Raw genomic sequence first — 13,384 nt, 5'->3', positions numbered from 1 at the left:
TCTGTCTCTCTGTCTCTCTCTCTCTCTCTCTCTGTCTCTCTCTCTCTGTCTCTCTGTCTCTGTCTGTCTCTCTCTCTCTGTCTCTGTCTCTCTGTCTCTCTCTCTCTCTCTCTCTGTCTCTCTCTCTCTGTCTCTCTGTCTCTGTCTGTCTCTCTCTCTCTGTCTCTGTCTCTCTGTCTCTCTCTCTCTCTCTCTCTGTCTCTCTCTCTCTGTCTCTCTGTCTCTGTCTGTCTCTCTCTCTCTGTCTCTGTCTCTCTGTCTCTCTCTCTCTCTCTCTCTGTCTCTCTCTCTCTGTCTCTCTGTCTCTGTCTGTCTCTCTCTCTCTGTCTCTGTCTCTCTGTCTCTCTCTCTCTCTCTCTCTGTCTCTCTCTCTCTGTCTCTCTGTCTCTGTCTGTCTCTCTCTCTCTGTCTCTGTCTCTCTGTCTCTCTCTCTCTCTCTCTCTCTTTTCCCACCCCACCATAGCTTATATTAAAATTGCATTGTGTATTTATGCTGATGTATTAGACCCAATAATCATCATTGCTCCATTAAATTTAAACACAAAAGGAAAGCATCCATTTCAAATCTTTCAGTATTTAAATTGGCACAAGGTAACAGGCATAGATTCGCAACAAATACTTTTAATAATACTTATCTGATACGCTCCTGTACACAGCCATTACAAATAGGTTTGCAGATCGATCATATTGCTGCTCAGTGGTTGGTTGCATCTTTGTCTCCTAACAGTAAGTTAAAATTCACACAGCATGTGGATAGTATGCAGATAAAATACAGATGCAATGACACAAATGTAAATCTTTATTAAATAAAATACTCTCTCTATGAAACTCTTACCCTTAAAAGGAGTCCCGTTAACTCATTCAGCTGGGTGGTTGGTTTGCACTGTAGAGTGATACCAGCAGTGTGTGTTCAATTCCCACATCAGCTGAGTCCAAACTGAAGGACTCTACTTCTCAACCTCTCTCCTTGCCTGAAGTGTGGTTACCCTCCGGTTAAACCACTACCAGTTGCGCCTCTGTAATGAGAGAACAACCCTATGGTCCTCTGGGACTACAGGACTTTACCTTTTACTGTCTTAAGCTATCTAATTGACAATGTTCATTACAATAGTAATATTCATTCAGTACACTTTTTTAACTGAGAGATTTAAAGTTGCTCCTTTCCCACCAGGTTCTTGCCCATCTCCACTTTCTTTTACTGCTCTTTTCTCCTATGTGTTGACTAAATTTGCCACAGTCTGTGGCCTCTGTCTTGTCAGCCTTGCCTCTCCCAGATCTCCTCTTCCACAGTCTGGTGTGTGTTCTTTTGGGGAAAACAAACAGCAGTGTTTTAGGTACTATTAAGCTAAGTTGGCTTTCAGTAGATCAACAGAGAGGGAAGGTCCGTTCATCAAAGTTTTGAAATCAGTACGTTATCTGAAGGACCAGTATAATTTATTTTCTCTTTATCGGCGAAATCTCTCTGTAAGGTCTATGGCAAAGAACGAAACAGTAGCAGTGTAGAGCTAGTCACTGCTTTCAGATAAGTTGTTCATCATAAGAAGTTTATAAGTTTAAGTGAGTTCATTCCTTTGATTAAGTACTCAACTTGTAGAAAATGTGTATGAAGTAATGTGTCCTCGTCATGTGTGCGTGGACTGGTTCACAGACTGGCTCTTTGTTGTGGGCTGGAACGATGGCAACAAGTAAACTTCTCGATTTTCTTGGCAGGTTCTGGCACGTATAGCAAATGCTACAAGGCCAACTATTCATCTTTGCGAAATTGTTAACGAGCAACAGCTTGAAAGACTTCTCCTTCTACTAGTGGGAACAGACTTCAACAGGGGAGACATCTCCTGGGGTGGAGCATGGGCCCAATATTCTTTGACCTGCATGATTCAGGATATCTTGGCAGGTAGGGAGCAAGAAATTGAAATGTTTACTCAAAAAAAGTATAATCCAGTGTTTTTCTGTACTAAGCATTTGCATGAGTGTTATTGCTGTGATTGTATGGGGATGTGTATAGATGCACTCAAATTGCATGCTTTCTCCTGCTCCAGGTCAGTGGTTTTTGGCATGTCATGATCAAAAATGCCAACTCTTAACATTACTGCCCTCTTATCCATTAATGCTTCCTCTCCCCCCGCTAACGTTCACATTTTAAATACTTTATCTTGCATTTTCTCTAGCACTTTTTCTCTTGCTATGTGCTACCCCCTCACACTTTCTCCAACTTTCTTTCTTTCTTGCCCTTGAACGTTTTCCATCCTCCTATGTTTCCTCTGTTGCTCTCTCTCTTACCTCCTCTATTTCTTGCTCTGGCTATCTTGTTCACACCGACTTGATTGCTTGTGCCGTCTCCATTGAGGTCTCTCACCTGTCTGTCTGTCTGTCATCTGTGCCTTTTCCATTGTTCATGCTGTCTCTTGCCCTCCCCTCTTCCCTTGCTTGCTTACTCGGTCTCTTGCCCAACCCGCCTCCCTTTCTCCCTCAGTTTTTTCCTTTAAGCATCAGATCTTTTCTTAATTAGATGGTACTGCTGCTGGAAACTAGAAGTAAAAGCTGAAGAATTTGTTAACATTTAGTCTAAGCAGCAATTGTGGAAAGGAAATCGAGCACATGATTACTCCATTGATCATTCATAGATTCATACAGCATGGAAATAGACCCTTTGGTCCAACCAGTCAGTGCCGGACACAACCTCAAACTAAACTAGTCCCAGCTGCTTGCTCCTGGCCCATATCTTTCCAAACCTTTTCCCATTCAGGTACTTAACTAAATGTCTTTCAAACATTGTAACTGTACCCACATCCCCACTTCCTCAGGAAGTTTTTCAACACGCAAACCACACTCTTTTTTTTGAATAAAAAAGTCCCGTATGTTTTTTTGAAATCTCTTCTTTCACCTTAGAGATGTGCACCCAAGAGAAAAAACGCCTACCATTAACCCTATCTCTACCCATCATGATTTTATAAACCTCTAAGGTCACCTCTCAACTTCCTATGCTCCAGTGGAAAATGTTCCAGCCTGTGTCGCTTTTCTTCATAACTTGAACCTTCCAGACCTAGCAACATCATGGTAAATTTCTTCTGAACCTTCTCTAGCTTAATAATATCCTTCATATAACTGAGCAACCAGAAGTGGACACAGTACTCCAGAAGAGGCCTCACCAATGTACTGTCCAACCTTAACATGATTTCTTGACTCCGAGATTCAAAGGACTGAGCAATGAAGGCAAGGGTGACAAACGCCTTTCTAACTATCCTCTCAAATTTCAAAGAGTTCTGCACCTAAACCCCTGGATCCCTTTGTTCTACAACGCTACTCAAGGTCCTGTCATATACTACATATGGCCTGCCCTTTGTTTGTACCAAAATGCAAGGCTTCGTATTTATCTAGATTGAACTCCATTTGGCAGTTTTCAGCCAATTTACCCATTTGATCAGGATCATTTCATCACTATCTACTGTGCCACCAATTTTGGTGTTGTTTGCAAATTTACTAATCATGCCTACTATATTCTCATAGAAATCATTCAAATGGCAAACAAAGGAGGACCCAGACTGATCCCTGTGGAATACTTGTGGTGCCAGGCCTACAGTCTGAAAAGCAACCCTCCATGATCACACTGCCTCCTGCCATTAAGCCAATTATGTATCAAATTGGCAAGCTCGCCCTGAATCCCATATGGCCTAAGTTTACTAAATAGTCTACCACATGGAACCTTGTCAAAGGCTTTACTAATGTCCAAGTAAATAATGTCAACGGCTCTGCTCTCATCGATCTTTTTGGTAATTTCCTCAAATAAAATTCAATCAAGTTTCCTCGCACAAAACCATGCTGACTATTCTTAGTCAATTTTTGCCCCTCTAATTGTCTATAAATCCTATCTTTTAAAATCACCTCCAACAACTTACCCACAACCGAAGTCAGATTCAGGTCCATAATTCCCTGCATCATCCTTGCAACCCTTCCTAAACAAAGGTACAACATTAGCCACTTCCCAGTTATCAGGCATCTCACGCAAGGTTATAGATGGTGCAAATATTTCTGCAAAGGTCTCTCAATTTCCTCCTTTGCTTCCCACAGCATCTGGGATACATTGCATTAATTCATGGAGATTTAACCACCTTTTATATTCTCTAAGATCTCCAGAGCTTTCTCTTCTGTGATGTGAACTGTTTTCAAAACGTCAGTGCTCATTTCCCTGAATTCTCTAGCCTCCATTTCTTTCTCTACAGTAAAAGCTCGTGAAATATTCATTTAGTATCTCTCCCGTCTCCTGGGGTTCATACGAAGGCGATCTCCTTGATCGTTAAGGGGCCCTACGTCCTCTCTAGTTGCCCCCTCTTACTCATAATGCACGTGTAGAATCTCTTTGGATTATCTTTAAACTTGCATGTCAATGGTATCTCGTATTCCCTTTTTGCTTTCCTGATGTCTTTCTCAAGAATGCCCCTGCACTCTTCACAGTGATTGAGATTCAATTGAACCAGTTGTCTGTATCTAAAATAAGATTCTCTTTTATTCTTGACGAGAACCTCAATGTCTTTATTCGCCAGAGTTCCTTAATCTTACCAGCCTTACCCTTCGCTCTGACAGGAACATATTACCTGTAAACCCTTATCATCACACTCTTGAAAGCCTCTCACTTGTCAGACATCCTTTTGTCTGCGAGCAGTCTACTCCAGTCAACTTTTGAAAGTTCTTGTCTCGTACCATTAAAATTTGCCTTACTCCAATTAAGAACTTTAACTTTTATGGAAGGAAATCAGAATTGCAAATCCAATTGCAGGTGTAGTGGACAGCAAAGGGGGTTACCTCTGATTACTACGGGTTCTTGATTGGATGGGCCAATGAGCCGAGGAGTGTCAGATGGAGTTTAATTTAGGTAAATGTGAGGTCCTGCATTTTGGAAAGGCAAATCAGCGCAAGACTTATACACTTAATAGTAAGGTCCTGGGGTATGTTGCTGATCAAAGAGATCTTGGAGTGCAGGTTCATAATTCCTTGAAAGTAGAGTCGCACGTAGATAGGACAGTGAAGAAGGGCTTATGCCCGAAACGTTGATTCTCCTGCTCCTTGGATGCTGCCTGACCTGCTGCGCTTTTCCAGCAACACATTTTTCAGCTCTGATCTCCAGCATCTGCAGTCCTCACTTTCTCCCAGTGAAGAAGACGTTTGGTATGCTTTTCTTTATTGGTCAGAGCATCAAGTACAGGGGTTGGGAGGTCATGTTGCAGCTGTTCAGTACATCGGTTCGGTAACTCTTGAATATTGCGGGCAATTCTGGTCTCTTGTGAAACTTGAAAGGATTCAGAAAAGATTTACAGGATGTTGCCAGTGTTGGGAGGTTTGAGCTATAGGGAGAGGCTGAATATGCTGGGGCTGTTTTCCCTGGACCACCGGGGGCTGAGAAGTGACCTTTATTGAGGTTTGTATGATCATGTGGGGCTTGGATAAGGCATGGGTTGAGTGGAGAAAGATTTAAAACGGGCCGAAGGAGCAACCTTTTCATGCAGAGGGTGGTGCATTTATGGAATGAGCTGCCAGAGGAAGTGGTGGGGGCTGGTACAATTATAGCATTTAAAAGGCATTTGGATGGGTATATGAATAGGAAGGGTTTAGAGGGATATGGGCCAAGTGCTGACAAATGGGACTAGATTAATTTGAGATATCTGGTCCGCATGGATGAGTTGGACTGAACGGTCTGTTTCCATGCTGTACATCTCTGATTCTGACTCAGTCCTGATTGATGTTTGACTTTGCCAGTTTCCGATCACAGATTCAGCATGACCTGAATGTTTCCAGCAATTTGGATCGTCGCTGAAATAGGAACAAAATAGACTTTTGGGTGAATTTCAGTTGGCCTTTTTAGTTTCTCAAGTAGTTGTTCAAATTGGCAGTGTGTTTGTCAGCAGCAGTTAATGTAAACATGTTACTTAAACTAGGCAAATATTCATTTTGGCATATTGTTGCTTCACTTTATACTGCCAACGTCTCCTGTTTGGCTTAGTATTTTCCCCCTTTTACACACCATTTAACCTTTTAATTTGTAATTAAATTGAGAACTTGGGAAATATCTGCATTATCAAATTTTGTCCACCGTTTTAAAGAAACTGGTTTATGGGGATAAAAGGCATAGAATAGGAGTCGGCCGTTTAGCCCTTGAAACAAGGTCTGTCATTTGATGAGGTCATGGCTGATTTGATTGTGGTCTCAACTCCACTTTCCTATCTGGCACGTGCACACACACACGCTCTTGCTGCCCTTGTCTCTCAAAACTATCCAACTCAGCCTTGAGTAATTCAATGACCTTGACTCTATTGCTTTCTGGGAAAGAGTTGCAAGTTTAATGTCTCTCTGAAGGATACTATTACTCATGTTCTTAACAGGAAGTCATTTTAAGTCATTTTGTTCTTGAAAATGAATAGAGTCTCCCTACACCCTCATGGGGTGTACTCAGTCACAGTGCTCTTTATGATCTTGTGTTTCAATAATATCATCTTTCTTCTAAACTCCAATGCATATAAACCCAACCCGTTCATCAGTTCCGCATAACCCAAAAATGAGTTACAAACCTTTTCTGAACTGTTTCTACCAAATTTGTATCTAGATTGCTAATATCCTTTAGGGAAGGAAATTCTTACCTGTTCTGGCCAGTGACACCCACATCCCATGAACAAAAGAACATCATCTTTTAAATAAAGAAACTTAAGTACTCCAGATTTGGCTCACTACAGCTGCAGTGAAATTTGAGTAATTTTAAATTTGTCCCTTTGCAACAAACAGCACTATTGCATTTGCCTTCCTGATTACATGTTACACCCTCAAATGAACGTTTTGTAATCCATGTGCTAGAATATTCTGATCCATCTATACCACAGAATTCTGAAATCTCTCTCCATTTAAATGCTGTACTGCTTTTCTATTCTTTCTGCTTAAGTGGATGCATTGTCATTTTCCCACATTATACTAAATCCATTACATTTTTGCCTGCTCACTTAACATGTTAAGCATTATGCCATGATCTTGCGTTTTTTTTTGCATTCTGTAATGTGCCATCTTACCAAATGTATTTGCAAGGTTTGTGAAGGTTTGTAGGTCAGGTTGAGGTTTAGGATGGAGGTTTGCTCGCTGAGCTGTAGGTTTGATATCCAGACGTTTCATTACCCGGCTAGGTAATATCATCAGTGGCGACCTCCAAGTGAAGCGAAGCTGTTGTCTCCTGCATTCTATTTATATCTTTCTCCTGGATGGGGTTCCTGGGGTTTGTGGTGATGTCATTTCCTGTTCGTTTTCTGAGGGGTTGATAGATGCATCTAGATCTATGTGTCAACAACATCCTCACAGGCATAAAGTTCACCAAGGAGGAAGAAACCGACAACAAACTCGCATTCCTAGACGTCACAGTCGAAAGAAAGGACAACGGAGAACTACAAACCTGCATATACAGAAAACCGACAAGCACTGACCAAATACTTAACTACACCAGCAACCATCCCAACACACACAAACGAAGCTGTATCAGAACACTATTCCAACGAGCCACCACACACTGCAGCACAGACGAACTTCGGAAAACAGAGGAGAACCACCTATACAACGTATTCAAGAAGAACGGATACTCAAATAATACAGTGCACAGATTCCTCAAGGACAAACCACAACAAGCAGACCAAACACAGCATGAAACCCTAACCACCTTACCATACATCAAAGAAGTTTCAGAAAGACAGCCAGACTACTAAGACCCCTTGGAATCCTAGTAGCACACAAACCCACCAACACTCTCAAACAAAAACTAACAAACTTAAAAGACCCAGTACAACCCATGGACAAAACCAAAATCATCTACAAAATTCCATGCGAGGACTGCCACAAACACTACATAGGACAAACAGGAAGAAAGTTAGCCACCAGGATACACGAACACCAGCTCACCACAAAAAGACACCACCCTCTCTCCCTCGTAGCCCTACACATGGATGAAAAAAAACATCATTTCGACTGGGACAACACATCTATCCTGGGACAGGCTAAGCAAAGACATGCCAGAGAATTCCTAGAGGCCTGGCACTCCAATCACAACGCCATAAATAAACACATAGATCTAGATGCCATCTATCAACCCCGCAGAAAATGAACAGGAAATGACTTCACCACAAACCCCAGGAAAACCCATCCAGGAGAAAGATATAAATAGAAAGCAGGAGACAACAGCTTTGCTTCACTTGGAGGTCGCCACTGATGATGTTACCTTGCCAGGTAATGAAACGTCTGGATATCAAACCTACAGCTTAGCGAGCAAACCTACACCCTATCAAATGTATTTTTAGAAGTGCAGGTGGTTTTAACCATATGGCCTTTTCCTTTTTCAAAGAACTGTAATAAATTAGTCAAATATGATTTTTCTTTCACATTTTGACTTTACCTGATCGAATCATGATTTTTTTAAGTGTCTTTCTATAAACTTTTTTATGGACTTTAGCAGTTTCCCTTTGACTGATGTTAAGCTAATTAACATAGTTTTACAGTTTGTCCCCACCTGTGTTGCTGTTTTCCAATTATCTAGGAATTTGTTAGTTCATACAACTTATTTTAATGAACCTGGTCAGTCACTCTATGAAATTGAACTAACCCTACATCAGCGTGCAGACCATTTTTCTCTTAATGCTGATCAACCTGTTGTGAATGTATTTTTATAACAGACTTTCAGAATTTGAATTTTTCTTTTGCCCTAATTTCAGCCAAAAGTTCCAGGTTTTGTGTCCTGTGTGGATAGGTTAACAAATACTAAAATATTTTGTTCCAGTTATAATATATTACAAACCTTTCTGAATATTGAAACAGGTGAGCTCTTGTCACCAGTAACAATAGAGACCATGGAAGAAGGAGCAGTTGGTGAAGATGCAGGGGCATCGGCAGCTGACTCTGATGATACCCTGCCACAAACGCCTGTAATTCCACTTGTGGAATCTATAGATGAACCTCTGACCCCAGATATTACAGGTATGTGACTTGTAAGGGCAAAGTAGTGAATTGGTTGCCTATTTATTAACTTTAAGTTTTATATATTGTCAGTTTTTAGTTTATAAATTAAAAGAGAAAGCACAGCCTTAAAATTGCCTGGTGAGTGTATGTGGTCCATTTCCATACATTAGTTAACATACTTGGCAATGTTAAAGCTGTTTTCATCATCCAAAGGTGCTCCATCTGCATCATCTTTGGAAAAAGATAAAGACAAAGACTTTGACATGCTACAAGACCTCATGGATGTTGATATTGGTCCCCTAGATGTTGACTTTGATGAAGATCCACTTGCTGCCAAAGTATTCAAGGTATGGTACATATGCTTAAATTACATTTTTGCATGCAAAACTTGTTTTCGTTCTGGCTAATGTTGCAAAATTTGACTTCTGTTGTGTTGCCTTGGGAGTAAGAGGTTTCTCATTTCTAACTCTTATCATTTCGATCTTTTCATTTTTCTTGTTCATGGTCAAAAAGAGACCAAAGATTTGAATAAAACTTTTGTCCTATTACTGTCCATCATCCTACTTCTAAAATCTTATTACTGATTTGAGAAAAATTTTATTAAATGAATTGGTGGTTCTGAAAACATAAAATTAACCAATGGCCCTTCAGAGCACTCACCGTTATAAATGTATGATTGTCTGTTTAACTTGTGTTGTGCTTTCGGAATTGAGAATTGGATTCAGTTTAGGTTTCATAAATTTTTCATAAATTTGGACAACAGTAATGTTTGGGAGCCCAAGACAACACAATTTTAGGGACTGTACAAATAAAAAAAACATGGATAATTTTAATTATAGCATTTGTGTAGCAATGATGGGTTTGCTTTATTTCAGCATTTTCATTTTGGTTGCCAGCATAGATTTAATTTTAAACTTTAAATATTCTGTAGATTCCTGAATGATACTAACATTTTTACAAAAAATGATGAGAATTGTAAAGTGTGCATTAAACACATTAGTATTGCTCTTCAATTTTTTTTATTCACAAAAGCCAATTAGCAGTACTTGGTACGACTATTGGGGTACAGACTACGGGACTTACAGTTACAATCCTTATGTTGGTGGAGTTGGAATTCAGATGCCAAAACCACCCCCTGCCAGCGAGAAGAATGGATCTCAAAGTGTATCCGTTTCCATTTCGCAAGGTTTGTATCTTTCATAAGTAATTTGTTTTGCTATTTGATGCTGAAGCTAGCAGGAAAAGAAAGTAACTATCCTTGGTTCTGTTTGTGGTGCAGCGCTGGATGCTCGTCTGGAGGTTGGTTTGGAGCAGCAAGCTGAGCTTATGTTGAAGATGATGGCTACACTGGAAGCTGATTCTATTCTTCAGGCTCTCACTAATACATCACCTACAGGTAGATGGATGGAGAGATGCTCAAGTCTCTGGAGCAGAGTGCTAAATTATAAGAACATAAGAAAAGGAACATGGCATTCAGCTCCTTGAGCCTGATTTGCCATTCATTTATATCATGGCTGATCTGTAATTCATCCCAATTATCAGCCTTGGTTCCAATTCCCTTGGGGTTTTCCGGGGCAAATATATCATCAAGCTGAGTTTTGAAATTTTCAATTGTTGGAGCATCAGTGGCTCTCTGGGAGAGTGATTCCAGATTTTCACTGTCCTTTTTTTTTGGAGAGGTACTTCCTAACATCAGTTGAAACTACAGAAAACTTCTTTTTTTCTTTTCTAATTCTCTTACTATTGCAGATTTATCCCAGCCTGATTTATGAGCTGTGTTGCATTTATTTTGTTGCAGCACAAATTAGAATTGTGATGTGTTCAATATATTGCCGCTGTTCTGACATCGACCTTCAACTGCAGTTAGGCTAACTCTGAAGTGTGATGTGCTGCTGGCAGCCCTAGTAATGCTCTTTATTGATGCAGGTTGCTGAGTTTAACCCCCCTCATGTGCACATTTGGATACATGCCGAGATTTCTTTTTGAACAGCTTTTAAACATTAAAAAGATTGCATGTGAGGTTTTAAAACTTTCCGAGGGAACCTTAGCACTTGATTGGGAGTTGCTACGTCTGTAGCTTCATGGTCTGGTCAGAAACTGATTGAGATAAAGGAAGAATGTGTAACATTATGGAGAAAAAGTGGTAGAATGGCACTAAGTCAATTGCTTATTTTGGAGAGCCAGTGCAGAATCAATTGGAGTGAATGGTCTCCTCCTGTGCTGTAACAAGTATGTGACTGTAACTTATACAACTTCTGTGTCTTTTGTGCTTTGGAAACTGCTTTCCATCAGAGTAAAGTTACCAGAGTATCAGCATTCTCAAAATGCATCTTAATATAGTGGCTTCTTCTTATTTATCACTTGAATAAAGCGATAAGACAGTTAATACTATTGTTATCACGGCTGATGTTATTACCAGACAAGTCAAATTCCAGACAGAAACCCGGTTTGATAAATCTTACTTTAATCTGTTTCCATTTTAATAAAGTGGTCTTTTGCTGAAACATAAGCATACGCTGCTGCAGGTTTTACTTTATAAACAAAAATAAGTAACTGCAATAAAATAGAACAGTCAAAACTATCTACTTATAATATAAATTCCTAGATCTTAAACACAGCCCAAGTATTATCCCAAAACTTTATAAATTGAAAATAAACAAGGCAGGTTTTTTTATAGTACACAAAACACCACTCTTTAATATTCTCACCAGAATCCATGTTCCTAACACCTCAGGACATTTGAGTCACTTGCGAGCTGAATCTTTATTCTGGAACTGTGATAGCTGCTTCTTTGAGCTACCACATACCTCAACTCAATGGCACCCAGCTTTAAGATAATGTGAATCTGTTTGGGTAGAAATGAGAAATAGCAAGGGAGAAAAGTCCCTGGTAGGGACAATCTTTAGGTCCTTAAATGGCAGCTCCATAATGAGGCACAATATAAACCAGGAAATACTGTGGGCTCATAAAAAAGGTACAACAATAATCCTGGGTGATTTTAATATGTATGTAGGCTGGATTAATTAAATTTGTAAGGATTGCCTTGAGGGAGAGTTAATTGAATTTATTAGAGAATGTTTCTTGAAGCAATCTGTTGGGAAACCAATGAGAGACCAAGTTATTCAGAATTTGGTTTTGTGTAATGAGGTGGGATTAATGAATGAACTCCTAGTAAAGGATACTGTAGGGAAGAGTGATTAAGGTATGCTAGAGCTCAAATTCAGTTTGAGGATGAAAAACTGGTTCAGAGGAGACTCACTAGATTGATTCCAGAGGTGACGAGTTTGCCTTAAGGAGTGTGAGATGGAGTAATTGAAGCCTATACACTCGAGTTTAGAAGAGTGAGAGATGCAATTCCAGTACATAAAATGCTAATGGAAATTGACAAATTAGATGTAAAAAGGATGTTTCCGGTAGTGAGCAACCTAAAACGAGAGGTCGTAGTTTTAGAGTGAGGTGTAGCAGATTTAGAATGGAGTTGCAGTGGAATTATGTCTCTCAAAGGGTAGTGAATCTATGAAATTCACTACCCAACATGAGATATTGTCTGTGTTTCTTAAATTTACTCGGATTTTTAATTTGAAATGGGCATAGGTAGGAGTGGGGTTGAGGCTGAAATGAATTCAGCCATGATCATATTGAATGGTGGATCAACTCTTCACACCATGGTAATCAAAATCACTATCTTATCTTGACTTCGCAGAAATTTTGCGTAACTATCTTGTTCCAGTGTTTTCACAGAACTAAGTTAAAAATCGCGCAACACCAGGTTATAATCCAACAGGTTTATTTGAATGTACAAGCTTTTGGAACACCGTTCCTTTGTCAGATAGCGAATGGGGCAGGTACATAGGACACAGAATTTATAAGTAAAAGATCAAAGTGTCATACAACTGATGCAATGTATTACAGTTCAACGCCAGCACCTTCATTCCACAGGACCAACACCACCTAAAGTCAAAAACAAAACCCAAAATCTCCCACTTCTGAGCTTTTCCCTTGATCTTAAAAACAATAGTTCTGTGAATGCAATAGAACCTCTAAATAAATGTTAGCACTTAAATAGAACATTATTAGAGGTAGAATACCAACTACTATCAATTTGAGTAATTGCTAATGATGTGGTGCCACGGTAGATGTAGAATTTTGTTGTAACTTATTGTAAAGAGGTGGGGCACTAAATGGTAATGTTTTATTTGTTTGCTCTAGTATCTCAGCCACCTCCTGGAACTGATGACTCCATGTTGAGGGGCTTGCATTCGTCTAGCCAGCTAATTGTGCCACCACCATCAATCCCCATGTTAAGTGCATGCTTCAACAAACTGTTCTCAATGCTGCAGGTTCATCATGTTCAGGTATAGGATCTGAATTATTTCATTTGTTTCTTTGACTATGATTCTTCATTTTCATC

At 39.8% G+C, this 13,384-nt stretch overlaps 1 protein-coding gene across 5 annotated transcripts in view; it reads left to right on the top strand.

Annotated features, from left to right (window-relative positions):
* birc6 (baculoviral IAP repeat containing 6) overlaps nt 1-13,384 on the top strand; it is a 242,598-nt gene that overhangs the window by 100,365 nt on the left and 128,849 nt on the right. For 3 of the 5 annotated variants that reach the window (XM_043695518.1, XM_043695521.1, XM_043695516.1), the window contains 6 exons: nt 1,711-1,894; nt 8,833-8,991; nt 9,187-9,320; nt 10,006-10,159; nt 10,253-10,369; nt 13,183-13,328. In XM_043695518.1, coding sequence (XP_043551453.1) covers nt 1,711-1,894; nt 8,833-8,991; nt 9,187-9,320; nt 10,006-10,159; nt 10,253-10,369; nt 13,183-13,328 — 894 coding nt within the window. The remainder of the gene's footprint in view (nt 1-1,710; nt 1,895-8,832; nt 8,992-9,186; nt 9,321-10,005; nt 10,160-10,252; nt 10,370-13,182; nt 13,329-13,384) is intronic. The other 2 variants (XM_043695519.1, XM_043695520.1) reach the window with 2 other exon arrangements.

This window comes from Chiloscyllium plagiosum, chromosome 9 (assembly GCF_004010195.1).
Source record: "Chiloscyllium plagiosum isolate BGI_BamShark_2017 chromosome 9, ASM401019v2, whole genome shotgun sequence".
Lineage (NCBI taxonomy): Eukaryota > Metazoa > Chordata > Chondrichthyes > Orectolobiformes > Hemiscylliidae > Chiloscyllium > Chiloscyllium plagiosum.
This window is presented reverse-complemented; position numbering and strand designations above follow the sequence as displayed.